The 27758-nt window shown below is 42.1% G+C and overlaps 2 protein-coding genes across 5 annotated transcripts in view; one reads left to right on the top strand and one right to left on the bottom strand.

The window, feature by feature from the left end:
- SERPINE2 (serpin family E member 2) overlaps positions 1–11627 on the top strand; it is a 52884-nt gene extending 41257 nt beyond the window's left edge. For all 4 annotated transcript variants that reach the window (XM_032480350.1, XM_032480348.1, XM_032480351.1 and 1 more), the window contains 6 exons: positions 150–347; positions 5634–5832; positions 6030–6130; positions 7586–7672; positions 10029–10112; positions 10884–11627. In XM_032480350.1, the coding sequence (XP_032336241.1) occupies positions 150–347; positions 5634–5832; positions 6030–6130; positions 7586–7672; positions 10029–10112; positions 10884–10921 (707 nt within the window). In that variant the 3' untranslated portion in view covers positions 10922–11627. The remainder of the gene's footprint in view (positions 1–149; positions 348–5633; positions 5833–6029; positions 6131–7585; positions 7673–10028; positions 10113–10883) is intronic.
- Positions 11628–17203: 5576 nt separating this feature from the next.
- On the bottom strand, positions 17204–24430 carry MRPL44 (mitochondrial ribosomal protein L44). Its single transcript, XM_032480347.1, has 4 exons — positions 24212–24430; positions 22035–22503; positions 18543–18721; positions 17204–17720 (listed from the first exon to the last, which is right to left on the bottom strand). Exons 1-4 carry the CDS (start codon positions 24385–24387, stop codon positions 17549–17551), a joined length of 996 nt encoding a protein of 331 aa, XP_032336238.1. The 5' UTR covers positions 24388–24430; the 3' UTR covers positions 17204–17548.
- Positions 24431–27758: the final 3328 nt, after the last annotated feature.

Below are 27758 nucleotides of genomic sequence, written 5' to 3'. Positions count from 1 at the left end.
GAAGGGACCAAAGGGTATTGTAAAAAGTTTCTTCAAAAAATCCTTTAAAAATCCCTTTGATTTTTTCCTTCTCCGGGATCCCGCAGCTGCCCTCTGCCCTCCAGTAGACTGCTTGTCCTGAGAGTCCTCCGTGTTTGTGCTCGGTGCAGGTATGATCGACAATCTGCTGTCCCCAGATCTTCTCGACGGCGTCCTTACCAGACTGGTCCTGGTCAATGCAGTATATTTTAAGGGTTTGTGGAAATCACGGTTTCAGCCTGAGAACACAAAGAAACGTACATTTGTGGCAGCGGATGGGAAGTCCTACCAGGTGCCGATGCTCGCCCAGCTCTCCGTGTTCCGGTGCGGTAAGTTCGTGGCTGGAGAGGCCCCGTTCTAGAACGTGCCAGGCGCAGGAAGGCCCTCGAGTGCTTCCACTTAGTTCAAGGTAGATCTGCGTTTTTATTTCTAATAAAGGACAGAGGAGGGGAGGACAGGATTTTTTAAAAGCTCATGGTCAGTCTTTGTATTATTTATAAAGATAATGTAAACCACATAGGCTTTTAGGCTGAAATTTAAGGATGAAAGGGAAATTCACAAAATAAGTATAAATGGACATTAAACATGTGAACACATTATCAACTCCTCGTTAGCCATTTTGCATTATTACCAAATTAAAAATTAAGGTAAAAATTAGATTTTTGTTCCATTGATCAGATTAGCAAAAATTATGAAGATTGACAGAGTCCAGTCATGGCCCTGGTGCAGGGGCACATGGGTGCTCTTAGGTGCTTTTGGTGGTGGGAAGCCGTGGTCTGGAGGACTTTGTGGAAACCTTGCCCCAGCATCCCACGCCAAGCACTTCATAATCAAGATAATCCCACACTAGCAAATAAATAGAAGCCATCTACCTACGCGTGGTGGAACCCCCGTGATAGTTAGATTTAGATTTATACAGGGAGAAAGTTATGTAATATGTGGTTGATCTCAGAAAACAAGTTACAGAGCAGCAGATGCCATTTCATCTCGTTTATGTAAAATACTTTCCATATATTCATATGTCTGTTGAGACGTGTCTTGGAGGATGTTCAGTAAAATGGCAAGTGGTAGTATTTCAAATGATTATTTTTCTTTGAGCTTGAGAATTTTTTTTAACGCATATGTATCAGGTTTACAATTAGGAAAAAAAAAATGACGCATCTCTCCTGTCCATCGATAACTAAGTCTGGTGATTGTTTTCTAAATCTGCTTTCTTTGAAGTAACTCTCTGCCCAATTTAACTTACACTTCTTTTCCCTGTGTAAGTTTCCCTGTGTAAGTTAGCCTTTGTGTCTGCAGTCTGTCCCTGAACATGCGGGGCCCAGTGTTACCTTTCCTTACATGGTGCTTATTGGCTGCAACCCCGCTCCACATTTCGCTAGCTGCCTAATTCCCTAAGTTAAGGAGTGAGTGACTCGTGGGAAGGACGCAATGAATGAAGTCACTTTCCTTCTCCCTTGTCATTCATCAAACTTCCAGGTAGAATTTTGTTATCCGCTCAATAAATGTTTTTAAGATAATATGTATTTAAAAGGCCTGCAGCTTTTGAAAGTCCTGTATTTAAAAGGTTCCATGCTAAGCAATTGAAAAATAGAAGTCTCTTTTTTTTTGCCCAGAAGTCACTCTCAGGTCGTTGCCCAGGAAGACTCATGGGAAAGCTAGCCTGGCCCTCAGCTCACATCTGAAGCAAAGCTGTTTTACTTTAGGTCAATCTTTGTGCACATTCTAATCAAATAAATTGTGAGGGGGCCTCATTTGCTGTGTATTTCTGTTGCTGAAAAACAACGACTGTGTCAGTAAAGAGGCAAATGCAAGGGCTCTTTAGACGTTCCCATGAAAGATTAAAATGTTTCTTTGTAGGAATGGAACGTGCTTCCCTTGAGTGTAGGGGATGTTCCCAGAGAGGGAGCTACATCTCCAGGTGGCTTTTCCATTAACAATGTGTCTGAGAATATGTGCTTTACAGAAAATAACGCAAATTACATTCTTTTGGTCAAAGATTCAAGCCCCACAGATCCACAGTGTGTGGGGTCTCTTTCCCCCGCCTTCCCTGATTCACGCCCTCCCTTCTCCACCCTCTCTGAGCTCCCAGGAGGCTGCGTCGGGGCTCCCTTGCCCCCTGGCTTCCTGTTGGTTTGCTGGTGGGGCGGAGCAGCAGGTGATGGGGTAAGGGCGGGGAGGGGGTTGGGCACTGGCTTCCCAGTCCTCCCCTGCGTCACCAGGGCCAGTGTATCCCTCCACCCAAGGTCTCCTGCCATCAGGGCCACCACCTCCTTCCCTTGGCCCTTCCATCCTTAGATGGGTGATGGTGCCCCACTGTTTGTAGCCCTGGGTACCATCCTTGGTGGTTCCTCTGTACTCTCCCCTTTGCTTTGTAGGTGGTCCCTTCGCTAATCTCTGCTTAGTTGACCCAGACTGGTGTCCTGTCCATTTCCTCTTGGCCCCTGGCTGATCTGTACTGAATGCAGAACAGAACATGACAGCCCCCTGGCTCTCATTCCCTCCCAAGTAAACCCCGTAAGTGCTCTGGGGCCACCCTTCCTCCCCTCCTTTCTGTGCCTGTCATAGGGTTTTTACTGAGTAACCTGGGATTGGAACCCAACTCCTTCCACGGGCCACGTGGCAGAGTCCAGGGGTGTCATCTGTCCCTGGGTTTCCCTCTTTGGCTGGTGAAGCAGCTTTTCATGGAAAGATGGGGCCGGTTTGTTTTGTGAAGAAAGCCCAGTGGTCCATGTTGGCCCCGAGCAGGCGTTTGTTTTCGTGACTGCAGACCGCCCAGCTGGTCACCCACTTTCTACATGTCTCACCCCACTCTGGCCAACATGACCAGCCGGGGCTCAGAGGCAGGAGGCCCCGGCTGAGGTGGCCAGGCCGCCGAAGTCACTCACACGGCCTCTGGTGCCACCTGCCCAGGGTCACCAGCCTTGGTCACTTTGCCAAAATGTTGCCAGTCCATTTATCCATTTATCAGCCTTCCTGACTTCTCCCCAAAGATGTGATCGAGATCTCTGAGAGGATTCACTTAGTAATACGAACGGAGAGGGTGGAAAACAGGGGGGCACCCTTCTGACTTAACTTAAGTCCCATAAAGCATGAGCACTTTGAGGGTAGAAACTTTTCTATTTAAAAAATAGAAATAGCCTTAAAATGAGTAGAAGTATAGTTCATATTCTTTGCAAAATCCTCAAATACAGCAGTATATACAACACGGCAGAAAGTGAATGTTTCCGTGTAATCCCATTTCCCAGCCTGAGGACCCCTATTAAGTGCCAGGTGTGTCATTTGAGACCCTTTCTATGTATTTCATATACACAGGATTACATAGTAACTTCGATTCTATCATCTGCTTAATTCATTAGACAGTATGTCTTGGAAATTTTTTTTTATGTTACTTCATGTGGATCTACCTGATCCTTCTTTCAGCTGCAAAACATCCCAAGGCATAAATGTACCATAATTCTCCCGCAGATGGCCATTTGCACCTTGCCTATAACAGCACTAGAGGGAGCGTTCTTGTGCATAAATCTGTAGATGTGTGGGTCAGAACTCCTGAAGGTAATTTCCTTGAATGAGGATTGCTGGGTCAAAGTCGTTATCTGCGAATTTTTTGTTTTGATGGTTATGAATTTACCCTTAAAGCCCTTTTTTGTTTCGAGGAAGACCACAAGGAATTCCAAACATACATATGTTTCCCATTGATTTCTCAGTTTCTGCTGAGGCCGTTTGATTATTCAGGGTAAAAGCAGAGATGGAGGATCCCACCTTGGATTCTCGGGCGGCCCCCAGGCGGAACCCGGCCGAGAGTGCAGGAGCGTCCTGAGCTGGGGCGGGGCGCACCGAGTGCCGGAGCAGCCCTGAGCACCGAGCCGTCCACACGTTCCTTCCTCAAGGAGAGGCTCTTGGTGGCCTCCTGTAGTGTCATTGATTCTAAGAGCTTCACTCTTTATTATCATATTTTATAGCTCAAAGCATTTGTTATGTATTGAGGACAAAGTTCGTGTCTCTCTCCCTCCATCAGTGCCTCCCTCCTGACCCCCATCTATGGAGAACGGCTGATTGAAGCTCCCTGTCTCCAATGCAGTGACTGCAAAGGGCATCCCCAAAGGAAAGACAAGGGAAAATCACGAGAAAAACGTGCTTTCTTAAATCTGTTGTCCTTCTAGGTCAGCTAGAGGAGGAGGAAGAGGGGGCCAGCGTTCAGGCCCTGCTCCGTCTTCTCATTTAATCATCACAGCAGTCCTGTGAGCTGCACAGTTCTAACATCCCTGACCTCTCCATCCTCCAAACCAGGAGGCACACGGAGGTTCAGGAACCTGACCAAGGTCACCCTTAAAAAATGGGAAGTGTTTAATAAAGCATTTCAGAAATCCAGTCAATCTAGAAATGCTGTTTTTTCATTCATCCAGTTAATTCGTATAACTCTCTCATCACATGCCTAGTGAAGGTCCTCTGGGACCCTAAGGCGTGCTCCATCGAGGGCTCTTTTCCCGGGGGGTTAATAGCCTCTCTGGGCCCCACACCCCTGAGCAGGGCTTCTCCCCAGTACTGATTGTGATGGCACTTGCATCCGCTCTGACGGGCAACGCTCAGCTCCGCTGCTCAGTTGCTAAATGTTTTAAATATTTCACGTGGGATAAAAGGGTTCTAAGATCAAATTAGTTTGGGAAACCTGGGAATAACTAGAGTTGAACAGTTTTCCTCAGAATATCTGAGAACCTTTCTAGTACTTTCTAGTGCTTTCTAGTACTTTCTAGTACTGCTGTATCTTATGAATCTGCAAAAAGAATTGCGTGCCCGGGGCTTCCTAAACTTGCTGGGCTGCAGAGTCTGTTTTGCCCCCTAGGCATCTTGCAGGTTGTGTGTTCTTTAGATGACATTCTGAGAAATGCTGGTTTAAATCATTCTTGGGTTTTTATTAGTAAGCATGAGTACCGTAAAGGATCAGAAAGCCATAATGATAGTTCCTGGGTCAGATGAAGAGTGGGCAGGGGGTTGGGGAATGAAGGAAGACGATCATCTTTGGCACTAGATGTACTGAATTCATACTGAGTTCTGCTCCACTTCTGAGCCATGTGTCCCTTGGCAAGTTACTTAATTTCTCCAATTGTAGCCTCTCCAGCTGTAAAGTAGGACGGCTCATACCCACCTCATGGGGCACCATGGATTCTAAATGCATTGGAGTCGTTGGTACATGGCTGGGCCAGAGTGGGCACTGCACAACTTACGCTCCCCCCCCCTTTCTTCATGTGCACACGTAGACGCCGCCAGAAGAATCATCCTTAGGCAGCTCAGATTCATCCCTTCATTATCTGATAAGGGTCTACTTCTTGCCAAGCACTGTATTCTAAGTGCCTTATGATCTAGTTAAATTCTACTCAACAGAACTAATGTGATTTTAGTGCTGGCCAAAGATATCATCTCTAGACTACAGAAGGAGAATCCTTTACCAGGGAAGGAAGAAATAACTGACCTTCTAAGGAAGCTATTTTTGGAAAAGAGAAGTTCTCAAACTGAATTGCTCTTTTCCCTCCAAAGCTACCCTGGAGTTCAGCCACCACTCATGCCCCTTCTGGAAGTCATCAAGGATGCCCTGAACCTGCCTCTGATTTCTTTAGGGTCTACGAGCACCCCCAGTGACTTATGGTACAATTTCATCGAGCTGCCCTACCACGGGGAGAGCATCAGCATGCTGATCGCTCTGCCCACAGAGAGCTCCACCCCACTTTCGGCCATCATCCCGCACATCAGCACCAAGACCATAGACAGCTGGATGAACACCATGGTGCCCAAGAGGGTGCAGGTCATCCTGCCCAAGTAAGTAGCCCCTTTCCCTCAGAAGACAGCAGGAGTCCCTGACCCCTGGGAGAGGTTGTGTCAGATACTCAGACTGGTGTTCAGAGCGGACTGTAAAAAGACTCGTTTTCTAAACATTTGGCCACTGGCACTGATGGTATCATTTGACGTCATAGTGAAATGATTCTTTTTCCCCCTGTTTTCTGCTTTCCCGCTAGGTTCACAGCTGTAGCACAAACAGATCTGAAAGAGCCACTGAAGGTTCTTGGTATCACCGAGATGTTTGATCCATCAAAGGCAAATTTTGCGAAAATAACGAGTATGTTCAGTTTCAATCTTATTCTTACACTTGTAGGCTGTGTTACAAACTGGGTCTCTGATTTGTTCAGAAAGCAAAGGTCAAAATTAGGACTGTGTTGCCCTAAAGCTCTTCAAGGTTTAGTTTGATAAATCACCAAGTGGTGCAACTGAGTCTTGATCATTTAAATCGGCATAGATCAACCATCCTTACAATTCACACATACCTTTCCTCTGAAACCCGTGTGACTCCACACCCTGAAAGAAACATTTCACGTATTGTCTCTGTTACCTAAAAATGTGGTTCTTAATTAGATATTAGTCTCTTTTTTTCCCAAATGGAGACTTTCCCCCGTGTTTGAAAAAAACTAAGATTTTTGAGCTCTTTTTTGATTTTTTAGCTATTTGCTTAGTTCCACCAAACAACAGCAGGCATGCACTATATTCAGATATGTATTGGCATTTCAGGCCTATTAATCTGAAATAATATAAATTCACAGGAGTCTGAGTAGAGCTTTCCTTTTCCAGACCACCTAGGACATGGCTAGTGTGAGACCCCTTCATTTGCCAAAGTTATATTTGAAAGGTCAGTGTAGCCACCGTGTAAGCCACCAAAGACAGGCTTAACCATTGTTTGTCCTTCATTTTTTATTTTTCCCCTTGAGTGATGAGAAAACAGTTCGTGGGCCCTGCAAACGTGCCTCTCATTCACGATCAGTCATGTTAGAGTTGAGCGTTGGTGCAGACAGTTGAAAAGCAGTTGACACAAAAAGCACTTTTTCCCTTTGCACCCGACCTGTGTCCCATCAAGGTCAACATTAACTTCAGTTGGCATCCTCCACGAATGCTGCCCCCAGTGGGCATGGCTGGAACGGTAAGGATTTGCGGCGGAGACTGAATTCGCTAGAAGGTCCCAGCGGCACAGCTGCATTCCTGAGTCTGCCCCCAGCCGTCCAACCTCGCTCCTGCTCTTCTCCCGCCAGGAGATGAGTGACTTCCGTTATGACAGACAGCACTTACTCTGCCACTAAGTAGCCCTGGGATTGGGGGACAGGTTTCTTAGCACTCTGGGCCTCGGGTTCCCCACCTCTAAGTGCCATCTGCTTTCTGGATCTGACATTCTGTAATTGAAAAACAATACTTTCAGCTCGTTTCTTCTGAAAAACTCAGCTACCTTTTGAAAGCTCCATTCTTTTTATTTTGTAACAAAATTCTCAGTGATCAGAGTTTAACTGATAAAGGCACTAACACATTTGGGGTCCAGGACTCCCTCCTCTGAAGTGATGTCACAGTTCGCTTAGCAGAGACTGCAATTCACCACAGCTGACAGGCATCCTACAGCCTTTAGTCACTGGGACCATGGCAAGTCACTTCTGACACTTTTAAGAACTGAAATTCGCCATGGCTTTGAGGCAACTTTCCCAGCCAACCTGCATATCAAACAAATACTGTTTTTTGTTTTATTTTCTCAAACCAGGGTCAGAAAACCTTCATGTTTCTCACATCTTGCAAAAAGCCAAAATTGAAGTCAGTGAAGATGGAACCAAAGCTTCAGCAGCAACAAGTAAGCGCTGGGTCTGGCAGCGGGGCTGGTTCTGGCGGAGGGGAGCCGGCCTGCCCGGTCCAGTCGCCAGCTCAGCCCCTGGGCACAGGCCCTGTTTCTAGCCCGACGCTGTGGGTTGACCCTTGGGACACATGGTGAATTTAGGGGGATGCGCATCCACAAAGCTCAGAGTCTGTTTCGTTAAGGAAGGCACCTCAGTAGAGATTCCTCCAGGACAGGAGTCAGCAAACTTTTCATGTAAAGAGCTAGACAGTACGTATGTTCTGCTTTCCGGGCCACCCAGTCTCCCTCACAACTTCCCAGCTCTGCCATTGTAGCTTGAAAGCAGCATGGACCGTACGAGCCAGTGCGCACGGCTGTGTTCCAATAAATCTTTATTTATAAAAACAGGTCCCCTCAGACTTGGCCCAAGGAGGGTACTTTCCTGACCCCTGCTCTCAGAAGGGTGAAGCTTGTTGTGGCTTCTTATTGGCAGAAAAGACTGATCTTTATACTGAAACGTAAAATTATAGCAACTACTAATAGGAAAATAGCCAATCGGGCCTGTCCAGGACCAAGGGAAGAATTAGCAAGCAGTGACTGAATCACAGCAGGATTGCGATGGGGCCTTCCTGGGGAGTTAGAACTCCCATGTTTGCTTTCTCCTCGATGGCCAGTATAATGAAGGAGAAAATGAAACCATCTTAGGTTGGTTTTTATACCCCCTAATTGTCCATGTGCGATTGGACGAATGGAGCTAGACAGACTCTGTGAACTCACAGAGTGAGTATCTTAGCTAGACTGGTAACTGGGTCAGATAGTTCTGGTCATTAAAAGGTACCATTTATACTCAAAACGGACCCTTTATTGCCTTTCTAGAATAAACATTTAACTCTTATTCCTTTAAAATGACATTTAAAATAAAGACCTGGAAAGTGACGTTTAAATGTTGCCCAAGTTATTGACCAGTTTTGCACATCAGTGTAACTGTCAGGACTGGCTATGTCATTTGCGGGGCCCTACGCAAAATGAGCCCTTGGTTCAAAACTTACTAAGAATTTCAAGACAGCAACAGGAGAGCACCCGTGAACTGAGTGCAGGGCCGTTGTGAGCGTGGGGCCTTGTGACTGCCCCGGTCACACATGCATAACGCCAGCCCTGCTGCAGTCAGTCTCCTAGGGCTGCTGCAGCAAGGCACCACAGGCCAGGCGCCTTAAGCAGCAGAAACTTATTTCTCATGGTTCTGGAGGCTGGAAGTCCAAGATCAAGGTGTTTGCAGGGTTGGTTTCTCCTGAGCCCCCTCTCCTTGGCTGGCAGACGGCCACCTTCTCCCTGTGACCTCACATGGCCTCTTCTCTGTGAGCTCCCATCCCTGGTGTCTCCCTCTTCCCTTATAAGGATGCCGGTCCTATCAGATTAGAGCCCTACCTTCATGACCTCATTTAAACTTAAGGACTCCCTTAAAGGCCCTATCTCCAAACACCGTGACATGGGCAGTCAGGGATTCAGCATGCAGATTTTGAGGGGATACAATTCAGTCCATCACTCTTGCCAGCCGTTGATTTGGTTCTAATAACCCTGGCTTGAGTGGTTTACCCAAGTACCGCGATAGATGGTTCTCTTGTAACGTCCCGCCCAAGTCATCAATGCTTCCCAGGGGTTTGAGGGGTTAGACTGGGCCATCGCACCCGGCAAGTGTGGGGCAGTTATCCCCAACACCTACCCTTCTGCAAGGCCTCATCACTGGGCTATTACTAGATCAAAGCTACCATTGGTAAGCAGGGCAGAGTAAACACATCTAAGACCATAAGCCTTCATACGTTTGCTTTCTAAGTCCAATGTCTGCGACCAGATGAGTTGAACAGCAGTGTAAGACAGTGTGAGCAGTGTACACTGCCAATGCGAAGAAAATCTAGATGCCGGGCCCAAAGGAGGCACCCACAAAAATGGACAAGAAGTGAGCTGGCCCTTGGTGTAGAGAAAGAACTTGAACAGGCTGACAAGACCAGGGACCCCCCCTCATCTACTAGGCAGATGGTCTGATGAAAAACAGCGAATAATAACAGTGACTACACACTGGGTGTTTATTAAGTGGCAAACACTGTTCTAAGAACTGTAATATATTTTATGTCATTTATTAAAGGAGGTGGTGCTTACTTGGACTAAATGGGACCGACTGCCCGGTCACACGCACATAAAGCCAGCCCTGCTGTGTTAGTCTGGGCCATGGTCCTGGCCCACGGCGCGTGTGTGCTCATGGCGCCCCCTGGGCCTGTTATAGCATGGCCAGCCTACGGGACGGGAGTCAGGTCCTGCCTTGAGCCACCTTGCTGGCCTCATGCTGGGTGTACAACTCGGTTTCCTTTTCCTCCTGCAGCTGCGATTCTGATCGCAAGGTCGTCGCCTCCCTGGTTTATAGTAGACAGACCTTTTCTATTTTTCATCCGACACAATCCTACAGGTGAGTGAGTCTCCTCTTCCATTGTTCACTGGCTGTTAGTCAGCTCTTGATTCAGTCCATCTTGGTGCCATGAGTTATGGGTTCAAAGTTGGCTCTGACCTTTAGCTCCCTTTTTAAAATTAGGATAACAGTAGTTCCTACATCTTTGTACAATTCTAAAGAATAATTAAGACTCTTCATGGGAGTTGGGTATAGCTCAGTGGTAGAGCACCTAGCATGCACAAGGTCCTGGGCTCAATCCCCAGTACCTCCATTAAAATAAATAAATCTATTTATTCCCCCCCCCCAAAAAAAAACTATTCTTTTTAAAAGTCTTTGTGGAGAGGTTGTCCTTATGTTGGTACAGAGTAGAAACTAACATATTTTAGTTGTTACTCTTGTTTAAATCAATAACATAAGCTAGTTCCTTATCCTTTTATCTCATTGCATCTTCAGTGTCATAATTACTATGCTTCTGAGCCAACCAGTCCAATACGGGAGCCTCTAGCCACATGTGTATACCTAATTTTTTAACTTTATTAATTAAAGTGAAATGTAAGTAAAAATCCAGTTTCTTAATCACGCTAGCCACATTTCAAGGGCTCAATAACCACATGCGACTAGCGGCTGCCATATTGGACAGTGAAGGTACCAAACATCCCCATCACTGCAGAAAGTTCTGTTGGACAGCAGTGCTTAAGAGCTTTGAAACCTTCCCTGCAGTATACCTTCCAGCTTCCTTTAAGGGTTGTTTTTTATAGAGTTATGCACTGTTTCTTTTTAATTCTCTAGGTGCTGTCTTATTCATGGGGCAGATAAACAAACCTTGAAAAGGAACCATGCAAAGCAAAGACTACTTTGCTAGGAAGAGAAGACTCCTTTCCCACATCTTCCATAGTTCTGTTAAATATTTTTGTACATGACTTTCTTTTTCAAAACTAGTTCTTAGGAACAGAAACACAATGATGGAGCGTTTCTGTTCTGGGAGGTGTTAAAGAGAAAAAAGGGCAGGATGGTTGGAATACTGTACTGAGAAATGAATAGAAAGGCTTCAAAATGTCTAAAAGATTCTTTAAACTACTGAGTGGTTACCTAGGTTAACAGCCCTCTTGAGTATTGACTATCCAATTCAGGACTTTTGTTTTGTTTATATGTGTGGCTTTTCAGAAAAAAATTTAATCAGTGTGATGGAGGGGGGAAAGGACATTTTATGGTAGCTTTTACTTTTTTATATGAAAAAAGTATTATTGGCCTTTTAAAAATTTTTTTCATCTCATCCAAAGTCTTGATAGTAAGCATTATTTTGGGGGTAGAAATAGCTAAATCTCTAGTCTCTCTGTGTGTCTTTGTTGTTGTTGCTGTTTTATATAATGCATGTATTCACTAAAATAAAGTTTAAAAAAAACTAATGTCTTGCTAGACAAGGTTTGCTGTTGTGCAGTGTGCCTGTCTCTACTGGTCTGAACTCTTTGGATTTGCATTTTTGTATTTTGTACAAAGTAAAAATAAAGTGTTACAAGTAGTAAAAAAAAAAAAGTCATTTCTCTATTGTTTGAGAATACAAGAAAAATGGATCCTTTTTTAAATACTTTAGCCTCTCGTAGTGAAGACCTTTGCACATAGGCAGAGAGCAGGAAGCCCTGGCCTTCGTCGCCCTCTCTTCTGAACCTGGCCATCAGACTCTGTTCCCTGCTCCAGCACCTCCCAGTTTACAGATCACTTCTGGGGAGCTCCCGTCACAGTACTCCGGTCCCTGATCTCAGCTGCGGGCTGGGGATTCTCAGCAAAGGTAGGGGTTTTGTAGCAAGAGCAGAAAGAAGTCACTCGGTGAACAGTGGCTGTTTCATTTTTGGTGATAGGCTGGAGCATTTGTTTTTCAAAATGACAAATTTCTGTGGGGTTTTTGGTCTTTTTTTTTTTTTAAGAACTCACAATTCTACAGTTACCATTTTTGGGGGGTTTTTTTGTTGTTGTTTTTACTGATTTCCTAAAGATTTCAGGTATCTTACCTAAATCAGAATAATTTAAAACATTCTTCTTATCAAAACTTTAACTTTTTTTCTTTTTTTTAACCCGTGAACTCTCTTCATCTCTCTTTATACAGTAAAACCTCATATTCAGCTCTCTACCAGTTTGCCATTCGTAATTCTGGTTTGTCACATGGGCTGAGTTCTGCTGTTTGCAGCTGTTGAAGTGTGGGTACGTTTTTAACCCAGAGAGAAGGGACACAGGGGGCAATTGTTTTCCAATTACAATTCCAATTACAGCATAATGTTTCAGTCATGCATATCCTTACATATATTCTTTTTCATTATAGGTTACTGCAAGATATTGAATATAGTTCCCTGTGCTATACAGAAGAAACTTGTTGTTTATCGATTTTATATATAGTAGTTAGTATCTGTAGATCTCCAGCTCCCAACATATTCCTTCCCATCCCCTTTGCCCCCTGTAACCATAAGTTTGTTTTCTATGTCTGTGATTCTATTTTGTAAATAAGTTCATTTGTCTTTTTTCCTTTTTTTTTTTTTTTAGATTCCAGTTATGAGTGATATCATGTGGTATTTATCTTTTCCTTTCTGGCTTACTTTATTTAGAATGACAATCTTCAAGTCCATCCATGTTGCTGCAAATGGCATTATTTTATTTTTTATGGCTTTGTAGTATTCCATTGTATAAATATACCACAGCTTCTTTACCAGGCATCTATCAGTGGACATTTAGGTTGTTTCCATGTCTTGGCTATTGTAAATAGTGCTGCTGTAAACTATTTTTTAAATTTTTTAAAATATATTTTTATTGAAGTACAGTCAGCTTACAATGTGTCAGTTTCTGGTGTACAGCATAATATTTCAGCCACATAGGAACATACATACATTTGTTCTCATATTCTTCTTCACCATAGGTTATTACAAGGTATTGAATATAGTTCCCTGTGCTATACAGTATAAACTTGTTGTTTATCTATTTTCTACATATTAATTAGAATCTTGAACTCTCAATCTATCCCTTCCTACCCCTTTCCCCATCTTGTAACTGTAAGTTTGTTTTCTATGTCTGTGAGTCTGTTTCTGTTTTATAAATAAGTTTGGCTTCTTTTTAGATTCCACATATAAGTGATATCTTATGGTATTTTTTCTTTCTCTTTCTGGCTTACTTCACTCAGAATGACAGTCTCCAGGTCCATCCATGTTGCTGTAAATGGCATTATTTTATTTTTTTAATTGCTGAGTAGTAGTCCACTGTATAAATATACCACAACTTCTTTATCCAGTCATCTGTCAATGGACATTTAGGTTGTTTCCATGTATTGACTATTGTAAGTAGTGCTGCTGTGAACATTGGGGTGCACGTCTCTTTTTGAATTAAGGTTCCATCTAGATATATGCCCAGGACTGGGATTGCTGGATCATGTAAGTCTATTTCTAGTTTTTTGAGGACTCTCCTAAACTATTAATTTTTTTAGTAAATTGCATGTATCTTCGAATTAGAGTTCCCTCTGGATATATGCCCAGGAGTGGAATTGCTGGATCATATGGTAAGTCTGCTTTTAGTTTTTTGTATCCTCTCTATTTTTCATTTGATCCTCCAACTTACTCATCTGTGTCCCTTCCTCCTGTTGACCTGAAACAAGTAGACTGCCAGATATTTCTCCAGCAAAGATGGGTTTATGCAGGATCAGCAGAGAATTACAATTCAAGGTCTGCAACCATGGCAAGGGAAGGAAACGCTTGTATAGAAAAGAAGTTGGGAGGGCGATGATAAAGTGGTCATGGCTTCCCGTTGGCTGAGTCCTTGCCAGGGAAGGAGTCCTGTCTTTTCCCAGTTGGACTCAGCTACCTCCACAGGGTGTGAGAGCGCCCCCTTCTGGCCTCCAGACTCTAATTGAGGTTTCTGTTTATTAACTTTTTAAAAAATTGAAGTATAGTTGATTTACCATGTTTCAGGGGTGCAGCAAAGTGATTCAGTTATACATACATAGAGAGAGATATATTCTTTTTCAGATACTTTTCATTATAGTTTATTACAAAATATTGAATATGGTTCTCTGTGCTCTACAGTAGGTCCTTGTTTAACTTCTTTTTACTCATCAGTCAACACCCAGATTCTGACCCTGGGCTAACTCTTAGACCCTGTTTATAATTTCTGGACTTGGGGGAAAAGTTCCTCTCAAATTATTATTTTTAAATATTATCTTTTAATATACTTAATGAGCCTGTAGGCTTTATCTTCCTTGAAAATAATAAAATTTATGAAAACTCCTTTACTCGTAGGAAACTGGAATAAATTTAAGATATGGAGACTGCCACAAAAATACAGCCCTGTGGCACAAGAGCGTGTTTGCTGCGATGCTGTGATTGATAATGAGAAGTGTATGTTTGGTCTTCATCCCTGTTTCTGGCACAGAACTCTCCAAACCCTTGGAATTTCCTAATAAGGAGCACAACAAAGGTGTCCTCTGTTATGTTAATGAGGTAACTTGCTGCTCCCAGGGATTGGGGCTGGTTGCCCAGAAAACCAACCAGGTAATTGGAGGGGTTGGAATGTTCAGTCCCCCCTCCCTGACCTCCAGGGAGAGGGGAGAGGATAGATGGCAAATCAATCTCCAGTGGCCAGTGATTTGATCGATTATGCTTATGAGATGGAACCTCCGTGAAAACCCACAAGGACAATTGGGAGAGCTTCTGGGTTGGTGAATGGAGCACAAGATGGTGCAGGGAGAATGGTGTGTAGATTGGGCATGGCATCTCTGCGCCGTTCCCACATACCCTCCGCATTCATCTCTTCCATCTGCCTGTACCTGAGTTTCATCCTTTTTATCAGAAACCAGTAATCTAATCAATGTTCCTCTGCATTCTCTGAGCCGCTCTAGCAAATTAATCGAACCCAAGGAGGGGGTTGTGAGAACCTCTGACTTACAGCCAGTCGGTCAGAAGCACAGGTAATAACTTGGACTTGCGGTTGGCATCTGCAGTTTGGGGCAGACTGTGGGCCTGAGCCCGTCACCTGTGGAACCTGATGTTCTTTCCAGGTAGTGTCAGAATTGACTGGAACTGTAGGAAACCCAGCAAGTGGGTGTCCATGAATTGGTGGAATGGAGAAAAAGCCCACACGCTGGAATTGAGTGTCAGAATCTTTACTTGCTATGTAGACATTTGAGCAAATGATTTCCATATAGATTGAATTTGGACAGGAGACAGGCTGCAATTGTCCTAAAGTAACGAGATGGTAGACTTATGGAAAAACTGAGGACAGCTGTCACCAGTAAACTCTTGACCCTTAATGAGACTCACTTCTGCCTGAGACACAATGCAAAAAAAAAAAAAAATAAAGAGGTAGGCACTGATCCAAATAAACTGAAAGCTCTGTATCTTAATTGGTTTTTGAGTCTTTGTCCTAAAAAGGAAATTATGACAGGTGACCCAAAAACAAAATGCCAATCATAAGAGAACTCTACAAAAAGATGCAAGGGAGTGGCTTTTGTACCAGCACCTGTTTTTCTGAAAATAAAAAGCTGAATGACACAAGAGCTCCACATTAAGGGATCTAAGAAACTGAAGGAAGGGCAGGAATTTGCTCTGAGCCAGCAGAGAACTGATGGGTGGTGACTGCCTGGGAGAGGTGAGGTGTGGGTGAGCTGGTGGATGACTTCTATGTCCTTGACCTCCCATGAATGCTGAAAGACACTGTCCTACCAGGAGTCCACTTCGAGCAGCCAAAGCGTGGAAAATACCACTGGCTCTAGTTTCTTTCGAGATTCCCCAAACTGCCCCTTTGACCCTCTCCCAAACCTTGAGGAAAAAAGGGATGCAGCTGTTGTGATTTAAAGAAAATTGCTAACGAGAAACCACTGCTCTATACCATACCTTGGCATCAGAAATTAACCATTCGTATGTGAAATTCTTAACATCCGAAGGGGAGAGAAGGTGAGCTAGCAGATGAGAGCTGTAAGGGGCTTAGAAAAGTCATGTTTCACTGTAATCATATGTAATCAATCTCTACTGTGTAGGGAGAAGAGTGTTCCTCATAATGGCACGTTGCATACTTCACTGTGACGTATTGGGTTAGAGCACCATCTTGTGGCCAAAGTCTGTAACATGCTGAACACAAAAACCAGCCTCTAGTTTCTAATGAGGGAGATGTCTTGCTCATCAAATCATGTTTCCTTGCTGTGGATGACATGCATAAGTGTGGTGTTAAACTACCGGGTTTGGTCCTGTTTTTCTGTGTCAAATTATTAGGAGTTGGAGTTACTCTAAAAAGAAAAGGTGAAATCATTTACATTTAACCTACCTATTCAGCAAACTAGGTAATTCTCACACTCCTCCAAAAGCCGTCTCTGGGTTAGCTTCAGAGCTGTAAGCACTCTTACATGCGACATTAAGTCTACTTCCCTAACCAGTCTCAGGAAAGGAGTTTCAAAGGTCTGTCATCTTCCTTTATAAAAACATTTCATGGCAAAAATACTGTCAGTTTCACATTTTACCTCTTTCTTATTCTCAAGTCCCAAGTCCCACTTTTCTTGTTAACCTCTGGGAGTGACTCCTGGCAGACTGAAACTACTTACTGCCACCACAAAGTTAAAAAGAAATAAATCAAAGGGAATTTGCAGTAAGATTACTGAATTGAACACAAAGGATTAAAGACCCAGAAAGACAGACTCTTAAGACTTGTCCTCTACTGAATCAAATGTTACAGCAAAGCACTCCTGACAGTGCTTGGTACGTGGTAGCTATGAATATGATTATGGAATACTAAATTGATAAATATATACTTTATTTTTCCATCAGCATCAACATTTTAAGCTGCTTTTGATTTTCATGTTTTCTCTTAAGAGCATAAAATTTACCTTTCCTGCCATTTATGTTTTATAGAAATTGAGTAACTATGAAATTAGTTAGCATGCAGAATTGTAAGCCTAGACAGAATCTAGAGTTCATTAACTTAATTGTTATAATCAGCACCTTACATTTCTCACAGTTAAGAGTTTACTTGACTATTTATCATTGTTAATAAATATTATTATTTAGCTATTTATTATTTTAGCTAAAATTACTAGAGAGGCAAAGTTCACTAACCTGGGTATATCAAATCAAGCTACAATGAAATAGTTAAAGAATAACCTTTTTATTGGTATTACAGCAAAGTTCACATAAAACATATATTCAAATTATGATTACCTCCAAGCTAGAACAGAATAAAACACAACTAACTGTACAAGTTAAATACAATAATAAAATCAAGGACTTCAGCTAAAATTTACTGGAAAAATATCAAAAAAGACTTTTGACAAAACAAAAATGATTAAAAAGAAAGCAAGTGACCTGATAAAATACTTGTTTAATTTTAGGAACACAGGATGAGGAGTAAGGCGTATTTCTTTACAATTTAAAAAACGTCCAGCTTGGAACATCTCTGACGTCCGTGTCCCTGCTTTGCTCACCCTCGCTGGCGGGCTAGCCGGCGGTGACGCTCTTTTCTGCTCTTCTGTGCTCTCGAGGCCTCGAATAGTCCCAGGGCCGGCGGTTCTCGGAGAAGCCATAGAGCTTCCTGAGGGCCACTCGAGCAGCTTCTTCTTCTGCAACCAGCACTGTCTCCCCGGGTCCTTCTGCAATCAACTTTTTATCACTAGAAAAAACCCCACAGTAGTCTGAAATTATATGCTGAATCATAAAACACAGCGCACAAATCAACTTTGCCTGATCACCTTCTGGCAATAATATTCACCAGAAGTAACAAACATTGTGCCATTTTTTCTTTCTACCAGCAGTGAATGAACTGCTGCTAAAGGATGTGCGTAAGGCTTGCCAATCTGAAAAGCAAGAGCATCTCATTTTGCTTTGTACTTCAATTAAAACTGAAGATGAGACTTTTTACAATACTATCAATGCTCTCCTTTGTGATGTCCTCCCTTGCTTTTATACCTGTGAAGTCCTACATTATATAAAGATTAGAAAAATATTCACCTAAATTTTAATCTAGTTACCTTAGATGCTCGCTGTTTACATGGAACACTCCAATCCACCTGAAACCAATTTGGGGCAGGTCAACTACCAAGAAAACTAAACACTCAGCATGGGTTGACTTACACATTTTAATGGACAACTAAACCCTTTCTTTTCCAGTTCAAGGCTCAATTGACTGTTCTAAGTGTGGATTAGGGTTAAATCTGTAACTTATGAGTCAAAACTTTAATTTTTCTACAGCAATACTTACATTAGCATATGCTCCATGAAATTCTAGTGAATAGTTGGTTAACAAAAGCTACAATTGGCAAACCATAGATAATTTACCTTCCCCAGCAGGAAAGGAAGTAGTGAATAGATAATCATGGGAATAAGATCTTAAAAATCTTTTAATGCAATTAGAGGTTATATTAAGAAACTGTGAGAAGTCAGTTTTTAAGGCTTCTGATCCATGTTACGAAGTTAAGATGAAAATGTTACTAACCAGTATAAACCAACAAAATACACGGGCAAAGCTGTGGTGCTCCCAGACTGCCTAGTAAGTCTAGATTCAGGAGCTGAAATCTTCCTTTTCTTCAGTTCTTCTGCCAGTAGCCCCATGGGATTTGTTATCTTCCACATCTCAAAGAGTTCTTTTCCAGTCATTTGAGTAATTAAGAAGTCCTACATATAAAAATATAATTTATACATTTAAATTAGTATAAAGAAAATAAAGATCATAGTTCAAAGTACACTTTTTACAGAAATTAAAAATTTAATGGGATTAAAAGGTACAAACAAACATGTATAAAATAAGCTACAAGGATATATTGTACAGCGTTGAGAATTTAGCCAGGATTTCATAGTTAATGGAGTATAATCTATAAAAATACTGAATCACTGTTATACACCTAAAAATACTATTGTTAATCAATTATACTTCAATTGAAAAAAATAGATAAATAAAATGCACATTTGATCATGGAGATGTCCCACTTAGAACTCCAGCTCTGTCTACATTGGCCTTTACAGGACCATCAAATACATGCTTCTTAGCGTGGCCAAGTATAGAGCTGCTCAAATGTTTAGGTGCTTAAGTATCAACTGGAAAACTAGTTAGAACAGAGTCCCAGGCCCTCCTCACAGGGATTCTGACCAGCAGTCTGAGGTCGTGACTGGGAATCTTGCATTTCTAACACGTTCTCAGTGTTGCTGATGCACAAGTTCAAAAGATCTTCCCCACGCTGCCTCTTCAAGGTCCAGACCCATCCCCGTCACTTCCCCAGACACAAAATGATCTGACCACACAAAGCAACTCATAGTTCCCAAAGCAGCCACTCATCCTCAAGGTTTCTTCCTGGAGTACCTTCTTGGGGCAAGTGCCACTTCTGTAAAACTTCCCTAACCCTGCCAGAGTTAGGTGTTGCCTCCTCTGAGTTCCCTCTACACTGTTACAACACCTGAGAGCACCTCCCACACTCCACTCTATCTGCCTAAGGAGCTGGGAGCAAGACCCTGAGGGCAAGGATGGCTCCTGGATTAGCTCTGGCTCCAGACCTCAGCACAGTGCCTGGCACACTGCAGACGATAAATATTAGGTGGACAAATGAATGAAATGAAATAATTCAAACCTGTCACTTCTACTGTGAGAGGTATCAAAGCTCTTGACTTGGAAACAGGTATTTGAATTATCTATCTCTACTAGTATCTACAATGGGAACTGTCAACAAAGATGCTAAAACATGGAAAACAAGCATTTCCAAAACAGTCTCATGATTACCTTGTGGAAACTTCAAAGAGGCGACCAGAAATTGTTCAGACAGTTCTAAGACTGCAGAAGCTAAAGTGATAGAGAATGGAAATCAAGAGACGAGTCTGTCACAATTTCTTTAGAAAAGCTATTTAATTGCAGGTGAAGGAGGAGGCAGGAGAGGCTTTCTTTTTCACCTCAAGCCTGAAGGGCTTCCAAGGGTCCACTAGCCTCTGAAACTGAGGCAAAGGGATGTTCAGTCAACTGGCAGCCAACACACGCTCCTGCTGAAAGACAACAGGCCAGCAGAAGCTGCCGGCAGCAGTAGGGTAGAAGTCTGCAACTGCTGCCAAAGGCATAAAATCCTTAAGACCTGGTGTGGAACTCACAGAATGGATGTCACTCTGAAAGGAATCCTTTCCAGGAAACCAGAAGCTGACAGCTAACACCCGTGTCAAGGAACGTGGTTAGAAGGTTCCAGCAGGAAAATGCTCCCTAGAGTCTTATTTTAAACACTGACCAGGCTCAGAAAGCATTAAACCAGCTTACAGTCATCGAGTCAAGTAATAGCTTCTGCTTTCCTTTCTCCTTCTGTTTCCCTGAGCTCCCACCCCAGATGGGTCAGTTAACAGACCTGCTTCCCAAAGGCAGACAGGTAGTTCAGCTCTGGTTGAGGAAGGAGGAAGACAGGTCTCACCTGTGAATGAAGTCTGAGTGTTGGTTAACAGGGATCCATCATGATCAAAATGATCAAACTCAGTCTCAAAACTAAGTGAACAGATTCCAACAGTAGGGATGCTGGTTCAAAAGACCATGCCATTCATGTGCAGCCATTATGGAAAACAGTACGGAGATTCCTCAAAAAACTAAAAACAGACCTACCATACGATCCAGCAATCCCACTTCTGGGTATATATCAGGAGGGAACACCAATGTTCACAGCAACACCATTTACAATAGCCAAGACATGGAAGCAACTTAAATGTCCATCGACAGATGACTGGATAAAGAAGTTGTGGTATACTGTGGAATACTACTCAGCCATAGAAAAGAATAAAATAATGCTATTTGTAGCAACATGGATAGACCTGGCAACTGTCATTCTAAGTGAAGTAAGACAGAAAGAGAAAGAAAAATATCTTATATTACTTATATGTGGAATCTAAAAAAAAAAAAGACAACAACTTATTTACAAAACAGAAACAGACTCACAGACATAGTAAACAATCTTATGGTTACTGGAGAAAGGAAGTAGGAAGGGATAAATCTGGGAGTTTGAGATTTACAAATGTTAGCCACTATATATAAAAATAGATTTTTAAAAAAGTTTCTTCTGTATAGCACAGGGAACTATGTTCAATATCTTTTAATGAAACCTTTAATGAAAAAGAATATGAAAATGAATATATCTGCATATATGCACGACTGGGACATTGTGCTGTACACCAGAGACTGACACATTGCAACTGATGCTATTTCAATTAAAAAAAAATCCCAACTCTGCTTCTTCCAAAAAATATATATATATAAATATATATAAAATATATATATATATAAAGGTATGTATATATACACATTAAGTAAAAGAAAAAACAAAGACCTGCCATTCAAAGGTCTGAATCAAGACTGTTTCGTGACTTGAAGTGACTGCCTGGAATATTCATCATGTAAGAGAGACCGAAACCTCATTCCACAGCAACATATAAAACTTCTCCCAATTAATAAATTCTAAAAGGACACTGGAGTTAAGTCATACCAATTATTTAAGTATTTTAATTAGCTAAGCTACTGGTTAACAAAGAGTTAGGTGTACATGATAGGGACTCAGAAATCCAAGATTTGATCACTTAGAAGAACAGAACAACAGTTAGTACTTAAGTAGGGAGCTCCCTAAACACACTAGGCCCTCCAAGAGTGTCCTTTCGACTCATTCATTCACTAAACATCTACTAAGCATCTATCATGTAGGCACTATCCTTGGATCTAAGGATTAAAGCTAAAGCCATGAGTGAGCTCACAACCCAGAATTTAATACTCACCTCTGATGACATTCTAGTAAGAGTCAACTGGAGTAATTAAGTACCATAAAAAAAAAAAAAAGTTTAGGTCTTTCCCAGTTTTGGTAGGGAGAAAAATTCACATGTAACCTGCCAAGGTCATAGAGTAAAGAAATTACATACAAAAAAATAATTTTTCTTTCTGTCCACCTCAAGCAGGTCCCAGCATGTGCAATTAATAACCACCTACCCTGATGAAAAGTGCAGTCCTCTCAGGTCCGCTGCTCTGTAGCAGGGCTCCGATCACTGCAAAGAAAGTCTGCCGTAATACAGGCGGGGGGACTGGGAATTCTGCACTCAGTGTTAACTGCTCCACTGCCAAGTTTCTAGCCACGTGACACACAACTTCCTCACCGGTGAGAAAGTTAACCAGACTCTTAACGCCTTCAGTGGGCAAGTCTGGGAATGCGTCCTCAAAAACCTGTGTGAGGCAAGTTTGTGAAAAAGATGCCCCTTGTTCAGACAGTTCTTGATTATCTTTAAGGTTCAGAAGAACAGCTTCTTTCTCTATTCCAAGTTTTTGACGTTTGGCCTCCTCACTTTTAATATAGCAGCTATTAACAAATGCAGTTTTGAGAAGATCTAAGGAAAAGGCTTCCTGTAACCGAGGGCCAAATGCTTGTATTTCAGCATGGTAATCCCAGTTGGGCTTCTCTGAACTGAAAATGTAGAACAGAAGACAGTAAGAGATGGCAAAGAGAACAACAAAGTGTTACTACCGTGCAAACATTTCTTCATTGTGATGCATTTTTATTAATTACATAAAGGAAATTTTAAAAGATTGAGTGTCATTTTAATGCCAGACTGATTTTCCAAAAATTAAAACTCAAGTCATATGATTACTTGTGGTTCTTTACCAGATTAATTTTCCATTTGAGCCAACTGCCACGTCAAAGTGATTCTTCAGCATCAGAGACTAAGCCAATATCCTAACTTTTAGCTTATTTCTGCTCTAACCATGGAACTACACTTTATAATTCGATATGAAATACACGTTGTAATTTCAAAGGTTCAAGCCATAAACAGTAAATAGATTATATTTATCTTGTATTTAATTGATTTAAGTTTTGAAAGCATCCATTTAAATTAACTTTAAATAACCTCACATCAATATTATAAGTAGGTTAAAAATTCATAATCATTCTCAAGAATGACTAAAAGGTCTTTTCTTAAAGAAAAATAATAAACCGAAAATAAAACTTTTTAAGTAAAAACGGACAGCGAAATATAAAGATCTGGGTTGTGGTGGGGAGGTTATAGTTCAAGTGGTAGAGTGCATGCTTAGTATGCATGAGGTCCTAGGTTCAATCCCCAGTACCTCCATTAAAAAACTACCTTCCCCCTGCAAAAAAAAAAAAAAAAATCTGTATTGTTAAGTCGTAAGATGTATACAAATCTATATAACCCATAAAGTTTCTTCCCACTTATAAAAGCCTAACATGATTAACCTCACAATAATCAAAGAAATGTGACTTGAGAACTTGAGGAGAAACGCTGTTTTATTATTCTTTTTAGTTAAAGAACTTAATATTCTATGTTGAAGGTATATAGGACTATGAATACGTATATTCCTACTAGTAGCTGCATAAACTGGATCAACTTTTTTTGAGGGTAATATTAAAGTAGTTATCAAAATTTCATACTATATTTCCAGAGTAATAACTTCAAAGTTATTCACTGTTACGTCGGTTGTAATGACAATAATACGGAACTCAAATACCCATAAATGGAACCATGAAAGAGTGAGGTGCATCTACTCGTTCGGCTACGTGTCAAAGACACATTATTATAAGAGAAAAAGATGCAATATCTCATGTATAGTAGCATCTCTTTGGAGCCATAAAGATCTGCATCTCTTTCTATCACACCCTCTACTACTGGAATAAGAAATAATTACAGCAGAAACCTGAAATCAAATTGTTTTCCTTTTCCCCTGGACAAGGGACTTGTGATTGTATACTTAATTTTTTCCCTTGTCCTAAATCGCAATATTGTGCAGTGCTTTCCTTCCTCTTACCTGTACCGAAAGAATTCTCAGGCATTACAAACCAGGAGCTACAACACCCAAGCCCACATAAAGGTAACCCTCCAGCCGGCCTCTTTTCTCACAATTCTCAGTTGATACGATCTAAGTGGAAGCCTCGAAGCTTAGGGGCAGTCACGCTCCCAACCTCTCGGCAGAAGTCCATTCCCTTTGCATCGGGCCACGTGTCCGCGTTCCACGGGCGTCTGTGTGGCAAAACTCCTACACTCAAGCCAGGAGATCGCCAGAGGTGAGCAACCCTTCCCGCCGCCCGGCCGAAGCCGCGGGGGAGGGGCCCCGGGTCCTCGACCGCCACCCCGACCCCTTCCCGAGGCGGCTCTTACCGGCGCACGGGCGGCGGCGGGCACCGGAGCAGGCGCCACCGCTCTAACTCCTTCTGGAAGCGGAAGGCGGCGCGGAATCCCTTCTTCACTCCCCGGACCGGCAGGAGAGAGGGAGCGGCGGGCGCCAGGAGGCAGCGAGTCCCCCGCAGCAGCAGCCCCACCAGCCCGGATGCCATTATGCCATTGCAAGGGAGAAAGCAATGGAGAGCGGAAGGAAAAAAGCCGGACCAGTGTCGCGGTAACACCGTTCCCCCCAAAATGCGGAAACACAGTTCTCCCAGGACGCGCAGAGCCGAGCGAGGCCGAAGCGGAGTCCGAGCAGGAGCCGGAGCGCAGCGGCCGGTCGCCTGCGGCGGCTTTACTGCGCGTGCGCACGTCCTGGTTTTTTTTTTTTTTGCCCACGTGGAAATTATTCGCCTGTAAACAAGGCTTGAGGAGCATTCCGAGCTAGAAATTTCTCCAAGAAGTTGTTTCATCCTATCAGTTACTGTCTTGTTCCTTACTCTCATTACAGTAAAAGACGTTTCACGGTAAAAACAAAACAAAACAAAAACTTTAATCCTCGAAAAGAGAAAACACTTCTTAATAACATGTATTTGGAGTTCCAGACCATCTATCCAAACACACTTTGTAAGCAAATATTTACCTGGTACATCTCCAAAAGCCTTCTTTTCAGGAACCCTCGACTAAGAGGTGCTGACTTAGCTCAAATTAAAATTTTTATTTGAAAACAATCTAACAGGACCCACTATTTTAAAAAAGAAAAAAAAAAGGAAAGAAGAAAGAAAAGGGAATTAACATCAACATGGAAACAGTGAACCTATGTCATTTTTTCCTTTATCTTTCACTCTTTAGCAATGTGGTTGTATTATTTTTCTACTGAATTATTAATACAATTTTAAATCTAATGCTAATTCACAAAGGAAGGCAGTCCAAATTCTCAATTTTGAGTTGTCTTCCAAACACCTAGACTTTCAAAGGGGCACCTCCTTCTGCATTCTCTCTACTTGTTAACGGCATTATCAACCCCCGTAGTCACCCAGATTGGGCTCCTATGTCTTCAGTTGTTCCTGTTTCCACAAACACACTCTTTTGTCCAGTTGCCAAGTACTTTTTCAATTTATTTCCACAGCAGCTACCCGATGGTAGCCTACCTCTTCCCCAGGTGATCATAATCAGCCTCCATTGTAATCAGTCTTATACCTTCCTCTCTTCCCTGGACACATCTCAGCTACATTCATCTCCCTGAAACACAGACCCAAGCACATTACTTAGCTCAAGAGTCTCCAACCTTAGGACCTGGCAAAGATTTTCTCCTTGACTGAACTTCAGTCAGGCTTCTCTAAGCCCTCTCCTCAAAGAGGTTTTGACCTTAAGAGAAGTTGGTGTCCACCCTTGTCAGGCCTGCATCACCAGGTTTCAGCAAGATCCTGTTAAGTCAGTTTAGAGACACTCCCCCGTCCTTAATATCCTGATCACCCTCTATGATATCTAATCAAATTCATAAGCCTCACTATCCTCCAGGGATAGTGGCCTGCCTTCTGCAAGAATTCTGTCAACTAAGTTTAGCCAGAATCCCCCATTACCCCTGATGTTTCATCTTAGTATTTTTCTACCCACTGACAGCCCCCTGCCCCAACCCGACTTCTTGGCTATAAATCTCCCGTTTGTCCGCACTGTGTTAGGGGTTGAGCCCAGTTCTATGCTGGGGTCTCTTTTCCTCTGTTGTAATAGTTCCCAAATAAAATCTGTTATAAACTACTATCCAGCTCTGCTTTTTTTTTTTTTTTTTTTTACAGATCAAACAACTTAAACAACTTAGCTTAATCCTTCTAGAGGAATAATTTGAATGGTTCATTCCAGCCTGTAAAAGCATTCCTTCCCCATGGGGAGGGAGGGAAGGAGGGAGGTAGGAAGAAGGGGGTTTTGCACACATCACAAAACAAGCTGCTGAATTTCTGGGTGAAGCAAATTCTTTAAAAAGAGGTGAGAGAGGATCATGTTTGCCTTTGTATTACACTGCGTGTGAAGTATTGAAAATTAACGGACCATCAATCAAATAAATGAAACAGAAGAAAGCACGGGGAACTGCTATTTCTGCAATATCCCTCTTATTAAGAGAAGTAATCCAATCTAGTTGGAGCACAATGTTAAGTGAAGTGTCTTTGTATTGAAAGTTTCTCAGTAATACAATGAGAACACTGCTTGCATACCAGAAATGTTGGGTCTCAAGAGATTTCTCCTACTAATGTAACTCACTGAGCTCAGAAATTAACCAGGATTTTTATTCACACATGCATTTGTTCATTTATTCAATAAACACATACTGAAAGGACTACTTGATTCCAGAACCCAGGCTCAGAAAACTTCAAGGAGAGAAAGGCCCTTTTTCCCCCTCTTAAGACCTTGGTTTCCCTTGAAACTGCTGTGATCCCTTTTTTGATCAAAAGTCACAAAATGTCAAGAACAGTGGGTCAAGGTGAGGTGGAAGAAGTGGACAAAGTCACACTTAGGAAGAGAAGATTAAGTGATGAGGGTTCACTTTAACCTCTGGAGAATACTTTAATCCTTTGTTGTTTTGACGTCAGGGATGTTATTTATATATTCCTTCAGTGATGGTGCAGGCAGTTAGAACATGTGCACAGAAAGCTGAAGAATGAGGTTAGTAAGCTCTATAACGGGCTTCTGCTGGACAATGGGGCAATTCTGAACCAACAGAGGTTACCCACAAATATCTCCTAGATTAGCTAAGGAATAAGTACCAAATATTGGTCTTTAATCCAACCCCTAGGAAAAATTGAGGAAAGAAATAATTATCATCAAATAAAACTTACTACAGTTAAAATGGTCCAAAATTTAAAATTAGGGTTATTGATAAATACAGACAGAAAATCATGTCATCTTCACCAAATTTAACATCTGCAAACTTTCGTTTTGGAAATTTGAGTTGGTAGATATAATGGCCAAAAACAAATAAACAGACAAACAAAAAAAAGGAAACAAAACTCATGACAGTAAAAAAAAAATGATTAGCAAAAAGCTTTGGTAAAACTGAGCAATAATAAAATCTTAATTATGAAATAAATGTGAAAAAGATTTTCTCTCTAGAAAGTGGACATTACCCAACCCTTTAACCTTTGTGGGTACAGATTCTTTTTCCTGTCACTAGAGATACTTTTGAGAAACAAGTTTGAGAAAGTATGGGGAAGAGAGCCTCAAATGTAGCATCTCCACCATGAACCAATGTTTCTTGATGCATCAGCTAAACCGAGCAATGCTTGGATCTGAGTGAGAGAGGGGACCTATAATAATAAAGGGAATGTTTTAAAGGGTGACTAAAAAGTAACCTTGTGAAGATGTAAGACCACTATAGTTAGAATCCTGAAACTTCAAAACCCACCTTTTTAAAATAAAATAAATCAAGTATTACAAAGTGGTTTGAACTTTTTGTAATCTGGTTGTTAGCCTGGCTATGGTGTCTGCTTGGTAAAACCCAGAGAACAGTATAAAAGAAGGCCTGGCAAGACTACTGGACAGGATCATCAAG

This window comes from Camelus ferus, chromosome 5 (genome assembly GCF_009834535.1).
Source record: "Camelus ferus isolate YT-003-E chromosome 5, BCGSAC_Cfer_1.0, whole genome shotgun sequence".
Taxonomy (NCBI): domain Eukaryota; kingdom Metazoa; phylum Chordata; class Mammalia; order Artiodactyla; family Camelidae; genus Camelus; species Camelus ferus.
The sequence above is the reverse complement of the archived record's forward strand: the minus strand, read 5'-3'. Positions and strand labels throughout refer to the sequence as shown.